This window comes from Mugil cephalus, chromosome 2, assembly GCF_022458985.1.
Source record: "Mugil cephalus isolate CIBA_MC_2020 chromosome 2, CIBA_Mcephalus_1.1, whole genome shotgun sequence".
NCBI classification, from domain to species: domain Eukaryota; kingdom Metazoa; phylum Chordata; class Actinopteri; order Mugiliformes; family Mugilidae; genus Mugil; species Mugil cephalus.
In genome coordinates, this window is record NC_061771.1 from 31,253,961 (window position 1) to 31,276,074 (window position 22,114).

The window sequence follows — 22,114 nt, forward strand, 5'->3', positions numbered from 1 at the left end:
ATAAAATTTTATAATTTAAGTAATTGGGAGCCAGTGCAGTGAAGCTAGGACAGAATATTTGTGATCTGAGATCTCATATCACATATAAGAGTGGGTGGTCCAGGCCAACATACAGTGAGCTACAGTAATCCAGTCTGCGTGTTAATAACAGCCTCCAGATCTCTACATGACAAGTACCGTTTTACTTTCAATGAAATCCTCAATTCATCAAATACTACACCAAGATTTTTTACTGATGATGTTTGGTGTCTCTTAGAACATATCCTAACATTAAGATTTCAGTTTGGTTTTGATTTATGTTTAGAAAGTTTGCGGTCATCTGGGATTTAGACAATCAAGCAATGTCTGTACAGAATTGTTGGACTTTAATGTTAAAGGCAGGTAGATCTGAACATCAGCTGCATAACAATGAACGTTAACATCCTGCTGTCCTCTTAACACCAACTGCTTCACCTTACATCCTTATGATGACGATGAGATACCTGACTCTCACCCAAATATAGACCAATTTGAAGCCACCAAACTCACCACATATATGATCAGGTAAAATATTAACAGAAATGTAAATAACATTGACCAACTAGTCATAATGCAATAATCTTTATTTATAATCACTTAATTTATCAAATATCTATATGTGATAAAATATAGAATGAGTACACATAATACAATATGCTGTGATAACATCTAAATAGTTGTTCATAGAAGACCCTTCATATATTGTTCCGTCATGTAATGTTCCTGTCACAAAGGGTGGTGGAGGCGTGGACCTAAGTGCACGAAAAACACTGTGACAGGATGACTGGAACTGATGAGGGCGGAGCACACAAGGAGAAACCCATAAGCAATCCATGGAAAACACAGGGAGCAACACCCAACAGGAAACTAAGAAACTTTACAAAATAAAACAGGAAACTGAAAACATGGAACAGACAGATATAATCATGACAGAGACCCCCCCTCAAAGGTCGGATCACAGACATCCGTCTAAAATTCAAAAACAGAACTGGGCAGGTGGAGGGGGCACAGACAGAGGGACAGAACACAAACACATAACACAATGTCAAAGTCCAGAGCTTAAAACTTAGGCTGGAAACAGTAGCTGGCACAGAGACATGGACTGGAGCAGGCTCGGGAGCAGAGATGTGAGCTGGAGCTGGCTCAGGAGCTATAGGGGATGGGGACTGAGTCGACCCTGGGGGTTGGGACTGGCGTTGACGCGATCCTGGATGACTGGAGCTGAGGTCACCTTCGTGGCAGGGACAGGAGCAGAGGCGGTGAGGATCACGGAGACAAAAACCACAGAGACAGGATGATGGGGCCAAAAATGACGTGACAGCGTCATATATATATATATATATATATATATATATATATATATATATATATATATATATATATTTATATATATACACACACACACACACACACACACACATGCGTCGCACTGAACCATGGTCACATTGTCTCTGAACATCCTTATTCTGTTGTGGGAATAGACTGCCGGTGGTCTTCTCATGATGGTATTCATTGCTTGTGTTGTTGTCCTCTTTATTTATTTTTGGCCATCTTCTTAATCATTATTTTTGAGAAGGTGAGTTTTATTCCCATGTTTAATGATGGGCTTCATGAATCAAGTACAAGTAACAGTAGAAAAACGTTTTCATTTCAAAGTATCAGATAGACTCCGTTTTCTTTGTTTCTACATCTCTGACCCATTGATGTGTTTGTAAAGCTGTGACAGTGTTGTAATCAGAAATCACATGTGTACAGTGAATAACCTCACACAGTGAATTCATTCATTGATCTCAAAGATTCATCATTAAATGGGACAGATGATCAGAGGTGCAGAGTTTTTACCACCATCATTCAACTCAGGACAGAAGAATGGGTAAAGTTTGTCATTGAAGGAGCAGCCAGTAAAGGAGTAGATAAGAGCTGCAGTATCTACGTCATGAAAGGAGACCAGACCCTCCTCATAATCCACAAACACCCCCACCTTCTCAAGACGAGAACGAAGAGAGAGACGCACTGGAGGTTCAACATTGGCTGTATACTCATTACCATACATGAAGCTTAAAGTCCAATAACCACTCAGAGGACTCGCTTTGATACTTCCCTTCCTGCTGATTGATTCTCTGGCCACTCCAAGATCCCAGTCACTCTTTCCTTCAACTTGAACCTGAAAGTAGAATCTACCTGAAGAGAAACTCTGTTTTCCTAAAACATTAACACATCTCGAAAATCTCTCTGGGTTGTCTGGAAGATTCTTCCATACATCACTGTCATGAACTTGTTTTTTATCATCAGACAGGATGAGGTGAGGATGTGCTGTATCAGGATCTAGAGTCACATCCACTGCATACTGCTGGACCCTCTTCAGCTCAGCCTCAAGCAGTTTCTTCATGTCTTTACTGAGTGTCTCCTCCAGCTGAGTCACAGCTCTCACCACAGTCCCCTCATATGATGGTGGACGGACGCTGACCTCTGTCCAGTCCTTGGTGGGTGGAGCAGCTTTCAGGGAGGAGAAGCTTTGGAGGAGGTGGAGGTGGTCTTCAGAGTGTGAGAGATGCTTTACCTCAGAGCTCCTCTTCATCAGCTCAGAGACTTCCTGTTCCAGATCTTTGATGAAACCTTCAGCCTGTTTCTCTGTTGCTTTCTGTTTGTCTTCAATCTCCTTTATGAGCTGGTCCAGGCCTCTCTCAACAGACTCCTTCAGAGCAGTGAAGACCTGAACACCTTCTGCTTTCTCTCTGTCTGCAGCAACTTTACTCATCTTCACTGACTCTTTAACCTCCTCAATCTTCAGTCGTCTCTTCTGGATCATCTGCTGAATTTCATCCTCTGTCTTCATTCCGTGTTGAGCTTCATGTTTGAACTGAGCAACCATTTCACGGATGAAAGTGTTGATCCTCAGCCTCGGTCTAGAGTAGAATATCTCCGTACACAGGGGACACTTGCATTGGTCATTTTCATCCCAGTGCTGAGTGATGCAGGTTTTGCAGAAGTTGTGTCCACAAGGTGTGCTGACTGGATCAGTGAACACATCCAGACAGATGGAACAACGAAACTGATCTTCATATAGTAGACAGCTGGCAGCAGACATGTCTACACAATCACAATGAGAGACAAATTTTAAAAATGGCTTACTGTTGGATTTAAGCTTGATGTTGGTTGATGAAACACAGCAAAGCAGATCATCTGTCCTCGCCGGTATTTCAGTCTGTAAAGTATGGATAAACTCTGTTGAATTAGAAATTTCTTCCAGTAGATACAAATAGATTTATTCTGGCTCCGCTGTCATCCTCACTCGTCCTCCTCCTGTCTCAACCATTTTCTGCTGTCATCCGGACTTTCATGAATGTGACATTGAATTTTGTCTTTCCAGTTTTACTCCTCTGACGTCAGCTCTGTTTGTTACGGTTTGTTTCCACATTTAGTAATAAGCCTATTGTACAGTCCAGTGCAGCTCCACCAGATCTAAGGTCCAACAAACTCTCTGATGGTTGTTGTTTTGCTGACCTCAGGTAGACACAGAGAATAACTACACTGGACTTCACTTAAAGATAGTTGGCATTTGTTGACCCCTCTTTGGAAAAACAACATTCAAAGGAGGCTCCTCCTTCATGAGAAAGAACAGAGGTGGTTGAGTGAGTTAGAGAGTGAATGAAGAGAGGGAGTGGCGTTAGTAAGAACAAAGAACTGAATCAGAAAATATTTTTCTTTGATTGTTCTGATGTTTCTTTCTAAAGCAAATATTTGTGGAATCCAACTCCGCCATCACTCTGATAACATGACTTTCATTTCAGGAATGTGATGTTGAATCTTGTCTTTCCAGTTTTGCTGCTCATCTGACGTCAGCCCTGTTTATCACTGTTTGTTTCCTCCTTCAGGTTTACATATCATTATGCAGCCATGTGTAGTCTTCCTTCCATGTCACATCTGGGCACTGGGCCAGTGTCTCTCATTTCTGGCCGGCACCATACTCACCTTTGCAGTCAGGTGCATGGCCACTGTTCACTTGTGCAGGTGCTCGGCCGTTTCTTCTCCCCATTCATGTGCCTAATAGTTGCAAAGTTAGAGAGTGTCTTGCTGTAGTTTCTTTCTAAAGTGAATATTTGTGGACTACAACTCTGCCATTATTTTCACTGTGTTTTGTTTTAAAGTTTTGTTCTAAAGCAGAAATAACCGTGTGTGTAACCAGCTCATGTGATTACTTGGAGTTCCTCTTTTACTAGATGGAATCAATGATCCAAACTGAATGTGAGTTTACAATAGAGTCAATTTGTTCAGAAATACTTTTAGAATTTGCTGTCTTCGAGTTGTGAGCTGCAATTAAGTCACACCAGGAAAAAAAAATCTCATCCATTTTAAACTGATCACGTCTGAAGTTGAAGCAGGAAACAAACTGTGACAAACACAGGTGAAGTCAGAGGAGGAGCTAAAGTGGAAAGACCAGATTAAACGTCATTTTCCTGAACTGAAAGTCAAAGTTTGTCAGAGCGACGGCAGAGCTACAGTCCAGACAAATCTCTGTGTTTCTATCTAAAGAAAATTCATCTGAGTTAATCTGTTCTTTTTCAACATCTGACTCAAATACTGGTGAGTACAGCTGATAACATTTACAGTGTTTCAACAACCAGCATCAAAACTTAGAGCTTCAGTCCAACAGGAAGTTCCACTCTTTATACTTCATACTGACTCAGCATGTTTCTTTAGACATTCAATAACTCATCAATTATAAATAAATCTGTACATAAACTGTGTTGTTTTACTGTGTTTCATCAACCGACATCAAGCTTAAATCCAACAGTAAGTAATTTTTAACCCTCTCTCTCTCTCTCTCGTTGTTATTGTGTAGACATGTCTGCTGCCAGCTGTCTACTATTTGAAGATCAGGTTCGATGTTCCATCTGTCTGGATGTGTTCACTGATCCAGTCTCTACATCATGTGGACACAACTTCTGCAAACACTGCATCACTCAACACTGGGATACTACTGATATATACAAATGTCCCCTGTGTAATAAAGTGTTTGAGACAAGACCTGAACTTAATATCAACACTTTCATCCGTGAGATGGTTGCTCAGTTCAAACATGAAGCTCAACACAGAATGAAGACAGAAGATAAAATTCAGCAGATGATCCAGAAGAGACGACTAAAGATTGAGGAGATGAAAGAGTCAGTGAAGATGAGTAAAGATGCTGCAGACAGAGAGAAAGCAGAAGGTGTTCAGGTCTTCACTGCTCTGAAGGAGTCTGTTGAGAGAGGACTGGACCAGCTCATAAAGGAGATCGAAGACAAACAGAAAACAACAGAGAAACAGGCTGAAGGTTTCATCAAAGATCTTGAACAGGAAGTCTCTGAGCTGATGAAGAGGAGCTCTGAGGTAAAGCAGCTCTCACACTCACCCCACCACCACCCCCACCTCCTCCAAAGCTTCTCCTCCCTGAAAGCTGCTCCACCTACCAAGGACTGGACAGAGGTCAGCGTCCGTCCACCATCATATGAGGGGACTGTGGTGAGAGCTGTGACGCAGTTGGAGGAGACACTCAGTAAAGAAAAGAAGAAAGCTGAGCTGAAGAGGGTCCAGCAGTATGCAGTGGATGTGACTCTAGATCCTGATACAGCACATCCTGAACTCATTCTGTCTGATGATAGAAAACAAGTTCACTGTGGTGACGTGAGGAAGAATCTTCCAGACAACCCAGAGAGATTTTCTCATTGTCACAATGTTTTAGGAAAGAAGAGTTTCTCTTCAGGCAGAGTTTACTTTGAAGTTCATGTTAAAGGAAAGACTGACTGGACTGTAGGAGTGGCCAGAGAGTCAATTAACAGGAAGGGAAAAGTCACTCTGAGTCCTGAGAATGGTTTGTGGACTATATGGTTGAGAAATAGAAATGAGTACAAAGCTCTTTCTGGTCCTCCAGTGTGTCTCTCTCTTGGTTCTTGTCTTGAGAAGGTGGGGGTGTTTGTGGATTATGAGGAGGGTCTGGTCTCCTTTCATGATGTAGATACTGCAGCTCTTATCTACTCCTTTACTGGCTGCTACTTCACTGACAAACTTTACCCATACTTCAATCCTTGTTTGAATGATGGAGGTAAAAACTCTGCACCTCTGATCATCTGCCCTGTCAATCAAACTATCTGATACGTTTAATGATGCTTTGAGATCAATGAATGAACATATTGATCTTCACCCTTTATTCACACTCATACATATATAACGTACATATATAACGATATCAGTGGATTACAGAGATACGGGACAAACTGATGATGATGACGATATTTCATTGTGAATTAATGTCATTAATGTTCTCATTCCTTCTTTCTTCAGTTCATCAGTTTAGATTTAATGGTTGTTGGACCTTTTACTTGTTTTAATGTTTTTACTCTGTTGATTCATGAAACTCTTGTGTGGAATTTGTGATAATTGTAAAACGAGCGTCAATTAAAGTCCTAGAACTGTGAACTAGATCGTGTCTGTGTCATGAGGAGAGTTTGTTGAAGACAAGAATCTCAAACTCCTCAACAGGAGTATCCTTTGTACTTCAGGTGGAGGTGGACTGCTGAGTCATTCCCTGATGAGCAGGCACCCTGTGTTGGGCCATGCATTTACAGATGGGTTGTTTTGTTTCCCCAATGTACATGTCTGTACATTCCTCACTGCACTGAACAGCATACATTACATTACTCTGTTTTTGCCTGGGTGTTTTGTCTTTGGGGTGGACCAGAGAACCTAGTTAAACAAATGAGACAAAAATATCATAAGTCATTTATTTATTGAGGAAAACGATCCAATATTACATATTAGTGAGTGGCAAAAGTATGTGAACCTCTCGGATTAGTAGTTCATTTGAAAGTGAAATTAGAGTCAGGTCAATCAATGGGATGAGAATCAGGTATGAGTAGGCACCCTGTTTCATTTAAAGAACAGGGATCTATCAAATTGTGCTCTTCGCAACACATTTGTGGAAGTGTATCATGGCACGAACAAAGGAGATTTCTGAAGACCTCAGAAAAAGAGTTGTTGATGCTCATCAGGCTGGAACAGGTTACAAAACCATCTCTAAAGAGTTTGGACTCCACCAGTCCACAGTCAGACAGATTATGGACAAATGGAGGAAATTCAAGACCATTGTTACCCTTTCCAGTAGTGGTCGACTAACAAAGATCACTCCAAGAGCAAGGTGCGTAACAGGTGAGATCACAAAGGACCCCAGGGTAACTTCTAAGCAACTGAAGGCATCTCTCACACTGGCTAATGTTAATGTTTACGAGCCCACCATCAGAAGAACACTAAACAACAATGGTGTGCATGGCAGGGTTGCAAGCAGAAAGCCACTACTGTCCAAAAAAACAAACAAACAAAAAAGAACATTGCTGCTCGTCTGCAGTTTGCTCAAGGTCATGGGGACAAGCCCAAAGACTATTGGAAGAATGTTTTGTGGACGCATGAGACCAAAATAGAATTTTTTGGTTTAACAGAAAACCGTTGTGTTTGGAGAAAGGAAAACACTGCATTCCAGCATAAGAACATTATCCCATCTGTGAAACATGGTGGGGGTAGATTCATAGTTTGGGCCTGTTTTGCTGCATCTGGGCCAGGACGGCTTGTCATCACTGATGGAACAATGAATTCGGAATTATATCAGAATCCTAAAGGAAAATGTCAGGAAGTCTGTCAATGAACTGAATCTCAGGAGAAGGTGGATCATGTAGCAAGACAATGACCCTAAGCACACAGCCATTCTACCAAAGAATGGTTAAAGAAGAACAAAGTTAATGTTTTGGGATGGCCAAGTCAAAGTCCTGACCTTAATCCAATCGAAATGTTGTGGAAGGACCTGAGGTGAGCAGTTAATGTGAGGAAACCCACCAACATCCCAGAGTTGAAGCTGTTCTGTAAGGAGGAATGGGCTAAAATTCCTCCAAGCCTGTGCGCAGCGCTGATCAGCAGTTACCGGAAACGTTTAGTTGCAGTTATTGCTGCACAGTCTCTTTACCTACTTTTAGGACTTGTGTGTCTGGTGATATTTTAGGTCATATTTATGCAGAAACACAGAAAATTCTAAAGGGTTCACAAACTTTCAAGCACCACTGTAGGGGATGGTGATGTTCTTCCTCCTGCTGTACTTCTCATCTCTGTCCTCTTGGGATACCTTCTTGAGCCTTTATCAAAGGCCCAGTTGGGATATCCACATCTCTTTTTTTGTCTTGTGGGTACCGTCTGTGCTCTGTGCTGGAGGGTTCTGATGACTCCTAGCTTGTGCTCCAGAAGGTGGTGGGAGTCAAATAATAAATGCTGGTCTGTGTGCATGGGTTTCCTATATACTTCAATGTTGAGGCTTCGGTCTTCTTCAACATGCACCAAACAGTCCAAAAAGGCCAAAGTATCCCCACTAATGTCCTCCCGAGTGAACTTGATGTTGCTGTCCACTGCATTGATGTATTGTGTGAAGGGTTCTACCTCCTTTGTCTTGATTTTAACCTAGGTGTTGTCCAGATACCTGAATCAGTGGGTAGGGGTGGAACCTGCAAAGGTGTTCAGGGCTCTGGTCTCTACTTCCTCCATGTAGAGATTGGCCACGATCGGTGACACAGGTGACCCCATCACACAACCGTGTTTCTGCCTGTAGAAACCTCCATTAAATTTGAAATGGGTGCTGGTCAGGCACAGGTCAAGTAACACACAGACTTGTTCTGGGGCGAGGTTGGTAAGGTGTCGTCCTTTTGCAGTGTTTCCCATACTACATGTTGTGTTGCTTCTCTGGTGGAAATGCCACTATTATACAGCCACTAGTTTCGTTACAAAAATCATGCTTTTGATATGTTAATAGGAATGCATGATATTTAACGGACCTATAAAATATCGGCTGATTTGAGGAGAAATTATGTAATTATTTATCGATCCGATATGTACATTTTATCCGATAAAAAGATCCAATAAATTAATGAAATTGGGGGAATTGTTTGCAGGCCGAGTTGCCCCAAAACAGGCCATGATGTGCTGCTTACGTCATCTATCTCGCCAGGACCAAAACCTGGCCCCATCTCTGCCAGACTACTAATAAACAACCCTTCACCAGTGTGGTCGTTTTTTTTTTTTTTTGGGTGGCAGAGGATGATAACAGCATTGCTGTTTGCAAACGATGTTCAGTGAGGATTCCAAGAGGAGGAAAAAAGGCTTCAAGTTTAAACACTACTAATCTTATAACTCACCTGAAAAGGCGTCATTGCAGCGAAGTGGTGTAGCTAAATCTCAATAAAGTTTGTTTAAAAAAAATAGAAGAAAAAATGCAAGGCAGCAGTGGTAGCAATTAGCAGCGCTAAAGCAAAAACAGCAAAATGGAGTGTTCCCCATCCCCATTCAGTTGACACATGTCAATGCATATAATTTTATATTTGAAACTTAACTCCAAAAATATCTACCTCACCCTCATGCACTCCAGGTTTAACAGATGTATTTCTTATGCATAAACACTTGTCAGTCATAGTTCCATTAAACTATTTTCGACTGATGCATATTTTTCTTCTGTGTAATGATTTGATATGTCAGTGCATATGATTTGTTCGTTTTATAAGGTAAATGTTTGGTCTAAGTCTTTTCCTGTTGTTATTGTTATTTATAGCAAATGACCACAAATACTATGACATTAAAAGGCCAGAACTACTAAAATATATTTTTTTCATCACTGCAAACTGCAAATTACATTAAGATTATATTAAACATAAAAATATTAATTTATCAGTTGTTGGAATCGGCCATGAGAAGCAGGACATTATCAGTTATCGGTTTCGGTTGAAATTTTTCATATCGTGCATCATTATTAATTAATCTCGGACGCCAGCATCCTGATCACTAGAGGGCCTGCAAGGGAGAACACGATCAGGGTCTCTTTCAGTGGTGGCTAGCTGAAAATATGTCCAGCAACATTGAAGCTTTCTCCTTTCATATGATCACTTGGTTAGTGAGTATGCAATTTACACTCACACTTATGAGGGATTTCACAATACCAGGAAATGTGGATTAGCATATCGGATAGGTTCGACTACTGGAGCACCCTAGGAATGTGAGAATGAGATGAGGCAAAGGTTTAAATATAAAAGTAAAGCCAGCTTTAGTTAGAATAAAATAGAATAAACAGATAAACAAATAGATAGATAAACAAGTAAATACATTAAAACAAGACAAACAAAATTCTCCATTTACTTCACTCTAAATCAAGTGGGTGGCTCACCATTGCTTCACTTCACTGGAGCAGGCAAAACAAAATCCAAAAGAACACAAAAAATCAAATTAAAACAACAAAAAACCTGACCCATCTCTGTGTTTGGCAGGGCACAAAACGGCTCTGGTACCCGGTACAGCCACAGGAGTTCTTGCTGCCAAAAGCAGTAACAGGCCACAAACGTTAGACGGAGAGTTAACGATAGTCAAGAACCAATAGCTTTAACGGCTAATGGCAGTACTAAAAACAAGAGCCGTTACCACAAATACTGTATCATTAACACACTTTCTGTTTCTTTTTTTTTTTTTTTTTTTGGCAGAAACTCACTGACAGTTTGTTTGCCTCAGTACACTCCGTTTTCACTGAATATATCTAATTTTTCACTTTAAAATACTCTGCTCTGACTTGATGCTCTGTCTCCGTCGCAAACAAACTGGTGGGCGGGGCTAAACTTTGTTTGCAGTTCTGATTGGTCGATCTGACCTGATGCATTCAGGGGACATAAAAACATGGGCAAATTAATAGTGGTTAATCTCATTAAACTAAACAGTTAATAAAACATTAATTTCCTTTCCGTTTATTTTCTAATTTATTTATGTAGCCCAGTATATTAAAGTCAATGTCCCTTCAGAATTCTGTAGGACGCAAGAAAAGGAAGAAAAGGAAAGGGAAGAAGAGTAGCCAAGCCTTGGCTAAAGTATTAAAAAGTTAGCATCAGTAAGAACTAGCATGTAGCCACATGGTCAATAAAATGTATCAAACCTTTTCTGGTATCCTACAGAAATCTGAAGGTATTGATGCCGAGACATTGCATACTCACTGATTCTGAGATTAATTAACATATCAAAAGCATAATTTTTCTAACGAAACTAGTGGTTGTATAATGGAAAATCAAATATAAACATGTTACTGACATCACCAGCAGATAGTATTGCGGAAATGATGCCACGTGAATAAAACAGGTTTTAAATGGCCATAAGACCTATTTTTAGTGGTTGTCAAGTTTCAGTTTTCCCACAATCCCACCACTATCTTAAGGATCTAAAATCTGAATATGTGGCTCTAAAATTCCTCCATAAAAACCTAAAACTCTCTAAAAAAATTATGATCATGCAGCAAAGAAGTGTTAAGATGCAAAATGCACTTCTATGCTTAAAATTACTGTTAAAAACAGTGCAAAGTGCCAACAAATGACAAGGAAAACCAGCAGGCACAATAATGATATTTAAAACAATTAAAGCGGTTTAATGTAGAAATGAGGCCGTCTCTGGTATTAGACTACCTGCACTGTTTGTCTCTGCTTTGAAAACTCCTCCAAACATCTGCTAATTCATGTGTTTCAATGATCTACTTTAACCCTTACATACTGTTCAGGTTAAATTTGCCCTGTTCTGACATTTGACAGCAGTAAAAATACCCTAAACATCATTTCTTTTAGCCTGAAATGTATTACTTTTCCTGAAGTGACACAAAATACACAAAAATAAAAACATTGTATTTATTTACCATTCACCATTGTGGGTCAAATAAAAGAAAATTGTGGTTTTATTGAATCTTGAAACTGTCAGTATGTACATGCCATCTTTGTGTGCATTTTATATGTGAAAGATGTGACAGAGTTCAAGTGGATCTCACCACTTTCACATAAACTGTCCTGTGTGTTCCTGAAACATTTGCCCAGGTTCCCGCAGACACAGACACCTGCTGGTCATTGAAGGGGCAGGGGAATGCCAAAACACTGAAATACAAACAACATAGGAGTGATCATATATGATGCATAAAGGGAACAGAAGTCATCCAGAGGTCGGACAGTGCCTTCACACAGACACATGATGTGCACCTGCAAGCACCTGCACCAATGTATTAAACTAATGTAGAAAGTAACAAATTGGAATTTGTTTGGGTTGGGAGTGGAAATGTCCCAACTCTACTTTGAATGCAGAGACTAGTTCACAATAAGCACTTTATATCTGATGATGTAGCAATGAAAACAGTGTTCAATGGGTATATTATGAAATCCAAAAGAAATTTTAAGTGATATTGGCCATTTAAACATTCTCAATAGGTTTGTAGTGTAGAGGAAATAAGTTATTATTATTAAACATTTAAGTCTAATAACTGCACTTATTGAAAGGGGGCACCACTTACAGATGAAAAGTACACTGTCAGAATTAAGCAATTAATACTGGATCAATATTAATTATTAGTAATTAATCAGTCTCATATCTGAGGCATCAGCTCTCAGTACAGTGACCATCTATTTCAAGCTCAAAAGGACCTTTCTGACAAGGTCACATTTTCAGGTCCTAATCTCGGTTACAGCAGGAGTCTTCCTCAGTGTTGCACAAAGTGACACAACGTGTGGTAAAACATGTAGCTGTAGCTGCCAATAATGAAATTGAAAAACACTCCCAATGGCGGGTCAAAATATCTACAAAAATATCATTAATGCGTGACTGTCTTGACAGTTAAAATAAAATTTAGCTTGAACTTTGAACATGCCGTGCGTTCAACGTGGCGAGAAAAATTCCAGAATTAAACACAAACACGGTAAAAGGTGGACAACAAAAACTTTCATCCACACAACTTCTGCTCACTAGATATTCTCTCTTTTTCAGAGCATTCTCTGTAAACCCAAGAGATGGTTGTGTGTGAAAATCCCAGTAGATCATCATTTTCTGAAATGCTCAGACCAACCCGCATGGCAACAACAACTATACCATACACTTAACCTTCTTGTCTCCCCCCTACTACATCAACAGATAGCTAGCTAACATTAACTACACAGTCTTGTAGGAGCTGCTCTTGGAACAGTCAGGCTAATCTCATGCTAATGATGATAACATAGGAGATAATGTTACTAGAATGTTGCAGCTTAATTGTGTTTCTTGAGATTTTCTGGTGCTGATGTAACGTCATCATCAGTCAAGGCATCAGACTCCATCACTGTCTTCGTTTCAGGCAGATGGCCGTGGTGTACTGTATTTGTCAATATACTGAGACACTGAGAAAAACAAAACACATTCACAACCTTTTTATGAGCTGCAATAAAGTCACACCAGGAAATAAAGCAATAACCTCATTGCAATTTCATGTCTAAACATTAAGCAGGAAACTATGACACACAGAGCTGCCATCAGAGGACAGGTCAAAGTGTAAAAATCAGATTCAGTGTCACTTCACTTAAGCTTGTCAGACCGACGGCAGAGCTGTAGTCCAGATAAATATCTCTGTGTTTCTGTCTGAAGAAAATTCACCCGAGTTCATCTGTTCTTTCTCAACATCTGGCTCAAATACTGGTGAGTACAGCTGATTATATTTACTGTGTTTCAGCAACCAGCATCAAAACTTAGAGCCTTTTCTAAGTTTCCACTTTGAACTGCTCTGTCAGATTAACTCACATGTGATTAAATCAAACTGTAACAACATGTGATTTTAGAAGTTAAATAACTCATCAATAATCATTAAACCTCTACTTAAACTGTGTTTTTCTCTCTTGTTGTCAGTGTGTAGACATGTCTGCTGTCAGATGTCTGAGATCTGAAGATCAGTTTTTGTGCTCCATCTGTCTGGATGTGTTCACTGATCCAGTAACTACATCATGTGGACACAACTTCTGCAAACACTGCATCACTCAACACTGGGATACTACTGATCTATGCAAGTGTCCCCTGTGTAAAGAGACTTTCTACAGGAGACCTCATCTGAAGATCAACACTTTATTCTCTGAGATGGTTGCTGAGTTCAGACAAGCTCAACAGAAAGCCAGCAGCTGTAGCTCAGATCAACAAGCTGCCAAACCAGGAGAAGTTCCCTGTGACGTCTGCACTGGAACCAAACTGAAGGCCCTGAAGTCCTGCCTGGTGTGTCTGCTCTCCTACTGTGACTCTCACCTGGAGCCTCATCTGACAATGTCACGCCTGAAAACACATCAGCTGATCCACCCTGTGGACAACCTGGAAGACAGGATGTGTAGGAAGCACGATAAACCTCTGGAGCTGTTCTGTAAGACCGACCAGACATGTGTCTGCATGCTCTGCTCTGTTTTAGACCACAAGAGACACAAGGTTGTTCCTCTGAAACAAGGATATGAAGGAAAGAAGGCAGAGCTGGGAAAGACAGAGAATGAAATTCAGCAGATGATCCAGAAGAGACGACGGAAGATTGAGGAGATGAAAGAGTCAGTGAAGATGAGTAAAGATGCTGCAGACAGACAGATAGCAGAAGGTGTTCAGGTCTTCACTGCTCTGATGGAGTCTGTTGAGAGAGGCCTGAACCAGCTCATAAAGGAGATCGAAGACAAACAGAAAATAAGAGAGAAACAGGCTGAAGGTTTCATCAAATATCTGGAACAGGAAGTCTCTGAGCTGATGAAGAGGAGCTCTGAGGTAAAGCAGCTCTCACGTTCTGAAGACCACCTCCACCTCCGCCACAGCTTCTCCTCCCTGAGAGCTGCTCCACCCACCAAGAACTGGACAGAGGTCAGTGTCTGTCCACCAGCATATGAGGGGACTGTTGTGAGAGCTGTGACTCAGCTGGAGGAGACACTCAGGAAAGACATGAAGAAGCTGCTTAAGGCTGAGCTGAAGAGGGTCCAGCAGTATGCAGTGGATGTGACTCTAGATCCTGATACAGCAAATCCCCACCTCATCTTGTCTGATGATGGAAAACAAGTTCACTGTGGTGACGTGAGGAAGAAACTTCCAGACAACCCAGAGAGATTTTCTAAATATGGGTGTCTTTTAGGAAAGAAGAGTTTCTCTTCCTACTGTTTTTATTTTCAGGTTCAGGTTAAAGGAAAGACTGACTGGGATCTAGGAGTGGCCAGAGAGTCAAGCAACAGGAAAGGAAACATCACACTGAGTCCTCAGAATGGTTTCTGGACTGTATGGTTAAGAAATGGAAATGAATACAAAGCTCTTGCTGGTCCTTCAGTGCGTCTTTCTCTTCATTCTCGTCCTGAGAAGGTGGGGGTGTTTGTGGATTATGAGGAGGGTCTGGTCTCCTTTCATGATGTAGATACTGCAGCTCTTATCTACTCCTTTACTGGCTGCTCCTTCAATGACAAACTTTATCCATACTTCAGCCCCTGTAATAATGATGGTGGTAAAAACTCTGCACCTCTGATCATCTGTCCTGTCAATCAAACTGTCTGATCCATTTAATGATGAAGCTTTGAGATCAATGAATGAACTCACTGATCTTCATACTAAGGCTGTTGCGGTATATCAGTTTTGATGATAATAATGGTATTAAAAAAATTAAATTTCAATATTTAATTTTATAATTGGCCCGCGTCTTGCCCACTGTATAATTTTTTAAAAGGGTGGCACAAGTGGCACACAGAGAAACAAAGATTCAAAAAAGTTGGGAAAACAATTATCTTTTCACGAATGTTGATTCCACCGGAATGTATGTTGTATGATTGAAGTGATTATTAGGGGCATGTTTCGTCCTGTTTATTGCGCTAGTAAGTACAGTACTGATGTCATTTTGGGCAAGTTTTGTCCAATGTTACTTTGTTCATACCACTAAATTTTCTTTGTTGTAGATATAGGTCCAAGGTCTAGTAATAATTCATGTCTGTCGTCACATATTTAAAGAAGCTTCTTTAAAGACAGAGATAAATGTAAAGCACAATAACTAGTGTCATTAAGTTTTCATAATTATTTTGTGATAGTATTTATTTTGCACATGCCTGGTCTATATACTTCCGTTCTACTGTTATTTGTGCTTGAGTGTGATTCATGTCCCGAAAATTGCATGAATACAAAGTAAAAGATGCATTTCCTAGATTTTGCTATTATTATTTACATTTACATATATCATGACAGCCCTACGTCACACTTTATTCACACTCTGTATATATATCTTTTACTACTACAGGACTGGTATAGCTGTGAACACAAAGATATCAGTGGATTGGGAGATATGTGATGGTAAAAAAAAAATTATATCAACTTGTTTTCTTTCAGTCTTCAGTATACTGTATCATTGTATACTTAGGTTGCTGGTGGTTGATGGACTTTTATCATTTACTTGTTTTAAAGTTTTTACACATATGCATCAATTGTGATGATTATTAAATGAGCTACAATTAAAGGCCAAGAGCTGTGTAATGGGTTGTGTCAACTATGTTTCTTCCTGGTGTCACTACCTCCAACATGGTTTCATTCGTAAGTTTTTGAACTGAAACTGGAGATCTAACTCATCCTTATGAATTGAAGTTATTACATTGGCGACAAGGACAAATCGGACTACAAACGATCTTTGGTGGGACGTTTGGATTAATCAGCCTGTACTGAGTAAAGATTTCCGGTGTCGTGCATAAAATGCAGCCAGCGGCGACAGACAGACCGAAACTCACAGGATGTTTCAAGTGCGGAGGAAGACATGGATCAGCCGACTGTCGATTTATTAATGCAATATGTCGCAACTGTCAGAAGAGAGGTCATTTGGCCAGGAAATGCCACAGTGCCAGGCGGCCCAGACAGAATCCAAGACATGCAAGGGACTCAACACACATGCTGGAAGATGATGATGATGATGATGATGATGATGATGATGATGATGATTATGAGGAGGAATATGCTCACATGCTGTACCATTTTGATGATGAGGAGAGGGTGGAGTTATACAGGGAGCGTCTGTCCGTAAATGGACATAACAGAGTTTGAAATTGACTTTTTTTTTGAAATTTTAGGAGGAAATTGTCTCAAGGCTATTCAGCTCGACTGGAGAGCATATTCAGACTGCAGATGTCTCAACAGTAAGAGTTAAATGGGCTGCTCTCACAACATGGACAGGTTTTCAAAGGCGAACTGGGTACTCTTGTGGGAACTACAGCAAAAATCTATGTGGAGCCTGAGTCCAAGCCACGCTACTTCAAAACCAGACCCCTGCCATATGCCCTAAAACAGAAAGTGGAGGCAGAATTAGTCAGATTGGAAAAGGAAGACATTATTGAGGCCATAAGTTTTTCAGAGTGGGCGACCCCTATCGTTCCTATTCTGAAACAGGACCAGACCACCAGAATCTGTGGTGACTATAAAGTCACAGTGAACCCTGTATCGAAGCTGGACAGTTACCCCATTCCAAAAACTAAGGACCTGTTGGCGGTCTAAATTAGACATGTCTCAAGCCTATCAGCAGCTCCCACTAGATAAAGAATCCAGGAAGTTTACCACCATCAATACACACCGCGGTCTTTATCAGTACACCCGGCTCCCATATGGGGTGTCATCAGCACCTGGGATATTTCAGTGCACCATGGAAACCTACTACAAGGACTTCCTTGGGTGATAGTGAGAGTGGATGACATCCTAGTGACAGGAAATGATGATGCCCGTCACCTGGAGAACCTAAGCTCTGTGCTGGAGAGACTGTCTACTGCTGGTCTGCATCTGAGGAGAGGCAAATGTGTATTCATGGCACAAGAGGTAGTGTACCTGGGTTACCGAATTAACCGCACAGGGATTCATCCAATTGCAGACAAAGCCAAGGCTATTGTTAATGCTCCACAACCAACAGACTCAGCTAAAATCTTTCCTGGGCATGCTCAATTACTATCACAGGTTTTTGCCCAACATCGCAACAGTGTTAGAGCCACTGCATGAACTCTTGAGAAAGGGAGCAAAATGGAGATGGGGGAGCCAGCAGAGCCAGGCTTTTGATGAGGCAAAGAAAAGTCTCCAGTCTGATCAGTTGTTGGTGCATTTTGATGACTTTTGATGCCCCTTTACTTGTCCTGTGATGCATCACCTATTTAAACAAACTAGATCTCCTCAATCACCATAGCACTGCTCTCATTACAACTGGCCCACACTGCACTGTGGGCATTAAAATCCCCACACCATATCACTTTCCCTTCTAATTGTATATCAAATTCATTTAGATGCTCTTTTGACAACTTGTTACATGGATTGTAAAAGTTGTCAATTTTGATATTTCATTCTCTTGTCCAAATTTCAAATACTACATATTCCAACTCTGTCCCCTTCCCCAAAATATTCTACATCATCCTCCACTGCCCTCCCCTCCATCTCTGTGAACACTATTGTAACGTTTTATTACAAACTCCAATGACTGAACACATGATATCTAGTTTCTTTTTCATTTCCTTAATAAATCCTTTAAATTCTGTAAATTCTCTCTTTCATCCCCCAAAACTTTTCACCTCCTCTCTCAATTCTTTTAATCTTCTCTGATTTGTGTTTGACTTGATCTGTACTATTGATCACATAGGCCATAAACAAAAACAGCTTCTCGACTGCCGCTACTATGTTAGTTTTCTCCTCTGCTTTATGGAGCAGGTTCAACTTCCTGATGTCACCACTTCCCCTTTGGTCTTGTCCTCTCTTCACTCCCTCTGCATAAGTTTTGTTGTAAAACTTAAAAAGTAGTCCACAATGAGGAAATACTTCTCCAATTCACACAAAAGAGGGGGAGGACGTCTTGTGATGTGACACTCTCCAGGTCCACAGTCACCTTTTCATCCTGCCTCAAACTAACGTCGACAGAGGAGGTGAAGCGTGCAGGTCAGAGGTTGGAAAAAGTCAGAAGCAGACACTGGTCTGCTCTCTGTCCTGACACTAACGAGAAGAAGCCAACCAGATTGTTCTCCCCTCACTGCCTTTGTCACCTCCTAGTTACCCTCCCCAACTGCTCACCTGTGGCTGCCAGGCTGCAGATCACCTGACCAGACAACCAGCAGCTCTGAAATGACAGCTCTACGACCTGTTACCTGCCATCACTTGTCTCCAGTCACAAACCAGTTTATGTCAACCACCAAGACACTCAGGGTTCTGTCCTCTTCACCAACTCAACTGTAATCGTCTGAACTGTTTTCTGGGTGCTCTCTCTCCAACCACTCCCACCGACCGACACCGTAGAAGAGGTCGAGTGAATTTTAGAGTAAATGAAAAGAGGGAGCGGTGGTGGAGAGAAAACTGTATTGAAGTTAATCAGAGAATATTTAATGTTATTTTCACTGTGTTTTTTTCCCTAAAGCAGTCTGGTGAAGTCTGGTGTAGTTCTTCTCTGTGTCCAGCAGAGGTCAGAAAAGACAACAACTATCAGAAGAGTTTGAAGTGAAAAACAAACACACTGAACTCTTTTTATGATCCGCAATGAAGTCACACCTGGTAATAAAATAAGTTACAATGTATGTGCATATTAAACTGATCACATCTGAACTTGAAGGAGGAAACAAACTGTGACAAACAGAGCTGCAGTCAGAGGAGGAGCTAAACAACGTCACTTTACTGAAATGAAAGTGAAACTTAGTCAGAGCAACGGTAGAGTTGCAGTTCAGACAAATCTCTGTGTTTATGTCTGAAGAAAATTCAACTAAGTTTATCTGTTCTTTCTCAACATCTGACTCAAATACTGGTGAGTACAGCTGATAATATTTACTGTGTTTCAACAACAAGCATCAAAACTTAGAGCTTCAGTCCAACAGGATTTTCCACTCTTTCCACTTCACACTGACTCAGCATGTTTCTTTAGAAGTTCAATAACTCATCAATAATCAATAAATCTCTACTTAAACTGTGTTTTCTCTCTGTCTCTCTTGTTGTCAGTGTGTAGACATGTCTGCTGCCAGAAGTCTGAGATCTGAGGATCAGTTTATGTGCTCCATCTGTCTGGATGTGTTCACTGATCCAGTCACTACATCATGTGGACACAACTTCTGCAAACACTGCATCACTCAACACTGGGATACTACTGATCTATGCAAGTGTCCAATGTGTGCAGAAATTTTTGACACTAGACCTCAGCTGAAGATCAACACTTTCATCAGTGAGATGGTTGCTGAGTTCAGACATGAAGCTCAACAGAAAGCCAGCAGCAGCAGCTCAGAGCAACAAGCTGCCAAACCAGGAGAAGTTCCCTGTGACGTCTGCACTGGAACCAAACTGAAGGCCATGAAGTCCTGCCTGGTGTGTCTGCTCTCCTACTGTGACTCTCACCTGGAGCCTCATCTGACAACGTCACGCCTGAAAAGACATCAGCTGATCCACCCTGTGGACAACCTGGAAGACAGGATGTGTAGGAAGCACGATAAACCTCTGGAGCTGTTCTGTAAGACCGACCAGACATGTGTCTGCATGCTCTGCTCTGTTTTAGACCACAAGACACATGAGTTTGTTCCTCTGAAAGAAGAATATGAAGGAAAGAAGGCAGAGCTGGGGAAGACAGAGGATGAAATTAAGCAGATGATCCAGAAGAGACAACTGAAGATTGAGGAGATGAAAGAGTCAGTGAAGATGAGTAAAGATGCTGCAGACAGAGAGAAAGCAGAAGGTGTTCAGGTCTTCACTGCTCTGAAGGAGTCTGTTGAGAGAGGCCTGGAGCAGCTCATAAAGGAGATTGAAGACAAACAGAAAACAACAGAGAAACAGACTGAAGGTTTCATCAAAGATCTGGAACAGGAAGTCTCTGAGCTGATGAAGAGGAGCTCTGAGGTAAAGCATCTCTCACACTCTGAAGACCACCTCCACCTCCTCCAAAGCTTCTCCTCCCTGAAAGCTGCTCCACCCACCAAGGACTGGACAGAGGTCAGCGTCCGTCCACCATCATATGAGGGGACTGTTGTGAGAGCTGTGACTCAGCTGGAGGAGACACTCAGTAAAGACATGAAGAAAGCTCAACTGAAGAGGGTCCAGCAGTATGCAGTGGATGTGACTCTAGATCCTGATACAGCACATCCTGAACTCATCCTGTCTGATGATGGAAAACAAGTTCACTGTGGTGACGTGTGGAAGAAACTTCCAGACAACCCAGAGAGATTTTACCGCTATCACAATGTTCTAGGAAAGAAGAGTTTCTCTTCAGGTAGATTTTACTTTCAGGTTCAGGTTGAAGGAAAGACTTACTGGGATCTAGGAGTGGCCAGAGGGTCAATCAACAGGAAGGGGAAAATCACACCGAGTCCTCAGAATGGTTTCTGGACTGTATGGTTGAAAAATGGAAATGAATACGAAGCCTGTGCTGGTCCTCCAGTGCGTCTCTCTCTTGGTTCTCGTCCTGAGAAGGTGGGGGTGTTTGTGGATTATGAAGAGGGTCTGGTTTCCTTTTATGATGTCGATACTGCAGCTCTTATCTACTCCTTTACTGGCTGCTCCTTCAATGACAAACTTTACCCATTGTTCAATCCCTGTAGTAATGATGGTGGTAAAAACTATGCACCTCTGATCATCTGTCCTGTTAATCAAACTGTCTGATCCATTTAATGATGAAGCTTTGAGATCAATGAATTAACTTATTGATCTTCACTCTTTATTCCCACTCTGTACATATATGCTTTAATACTACAATACTGGCACAGCTGAGAACACAAAGATATCAATGCATTAGAGAGATACACTACAAACTGATTATTCTAGAGCTTGTTTTCTTTCGTTAATGCTTTCATTCCTTCATTCTTCAGTTCATCAGTTTAGATTCAATGATGTTAATGTTTTTACTCTGTTGATTAGATAGATAGATAGATAGATAGATAGATAGATAGATAGATAGATAGATAGATAGATAGATAGATAGATAGATAGATAGATAGATAGATAGATAGATAGATAGATAGATAGATAGATAGATAGATAGATAGATAGATAGATTTATTCATCTGCAAAGGGAGATTAGGTCATTCACAGGTGATTCATAAAACTTTTGTGTGGAATTTCTGATAATTGTAAAATGAGCTACTGTGTTATATATATGGTTTCTTTGAATAAAGCTTTTTTTGAATGCAAGAGAAGACTTGTCAGCGGTGATCACTTCTTCCCATCAATACACAACACTACAATGAAAGTCCAAGAGCTGTGTTCCAGATTGTGTCTGTGTGATCAGGAGAATTTGTTGAAGACAAGAATCTGA

The 22,114-nt window shown here is 40.9% G+C and overlaps 4 protein-coding genes and 1 long non-coding RNA gene across 6 annotated transcripts; 3 read left to right on the forward strand and 2 right to left on the reverse strand.

Moving 5' to 3' along the window:
* Nucleotides 1–584: 584 nt before the first annotated feature.
* Nucleotides 585–3,512, reverse strand: LOC125000422. The gene is made up of 2 exons (XR_007111323.1): nucleotides 3,151–3,512; nucleotides 585–1,249 (listed from the first exon to the last, which is right to left on the reverse strand). It is a non-coding gene; the product is annotated as an uncharacterized LOC125000422 (long non-coding RNA).
* Nucleotides 1,823–3,106, reverse strand: LOC125000412 (E3 ubiquitin-protein ligase TRIM21-like). Its single transcript, XM_047575964.1, has one exon. It carries the CDS (start codon nucleotides 3,104–3,106, stop codon nucleotides 1,823–1,825), a length of 1,284 nt encoding a protein of 427 aa, XP_047431920.1.
* A 982-nt stretch (nucleotides 3,513–4,494) lies between the features above and the next one.
* LOC125000395 (zinc-binding protein A33-like) lies at nucleotides 4,495–6,544 on the forward strand. Its single transcript, XM_047575941.1, has 2 exons — nucleotides 4,495–4,602; nucleotides 4,862–6,544. The coding sequence occupies exon 2, from the start codon at nucleotides 4,864–4,866 to the stop codon at nucleotides 6,151–6,153; it is 1,290 nt and encodes a 429-aa protein (XP_047431897.1). The 5' UTR covers nucleotides 4,495–4,602; nucleotides 4,862–4,863; the 3' UTR covers nucleotides 6,154–6,544.
* A 6,870-nt stretch (nucleotides 6,545–13,414) lies between these two features.
* LOC125004275 (E3 ubiquitin-protein ligase TRIM21-like) lies at nucleotides 13,415–17,217 on the forward strand. Its single transcript, XM_047578772.1, has 2 exons — nucleotides 13,415–13,536; nucleotides 13,744–17,217. The coding sequence occupies exon 2, from the start codon at nucleotides 13,753–13,755 to the stop codon at nucleotides 15,391–15,393; it is 1,641 nt and encodes a 546-aa protein (XP_047434728.1). The 5' UTR covers nucleotides 13,415–13,536; nucleotides 13,744–13,752; the 3' UTR covers nucleotides 15,394–17,217.
* Nucleotides 17,218–19,515: 2,298 nt separating this feature from the next.
* On the forward strand, nucleotides 19,516–21,995 carry LOC125004557 (E3 ubiquitin-protein ligase TRIM21-like). 2 transcript variants are annotated; one of them, XM_047579229.1, is made up of 2 exons: nucleotides 19,516–19,627; nucleotides 19,819–21,995. In XM_047579229.1, the coding sequence occupies exon 2, from the start codon at nucleotides 19,828–19,830 to the stop codon at nucleotides 21,460–21,462; it is 1,635 nt and encodes a 544-aa protein (XP_047435185.1). In that variant the 5' UTR covers nucleotides 19,516–19,627; nucleotides 19,819–19,827; the 3' UTR covers nucleotides 21,463–21,995. The 2 variants fall into 2 exon arrangements, with proteins under 2 accessions (XP_047435185.1, XP_047435184.1); XM_047579228.1 differs by having other exon boundaries at nucleotides 19,520–19,627; nucleotides 19,826–21,995.
* Nucleotides 21,996–22,114: the final 119 nt, after the last annotated feature.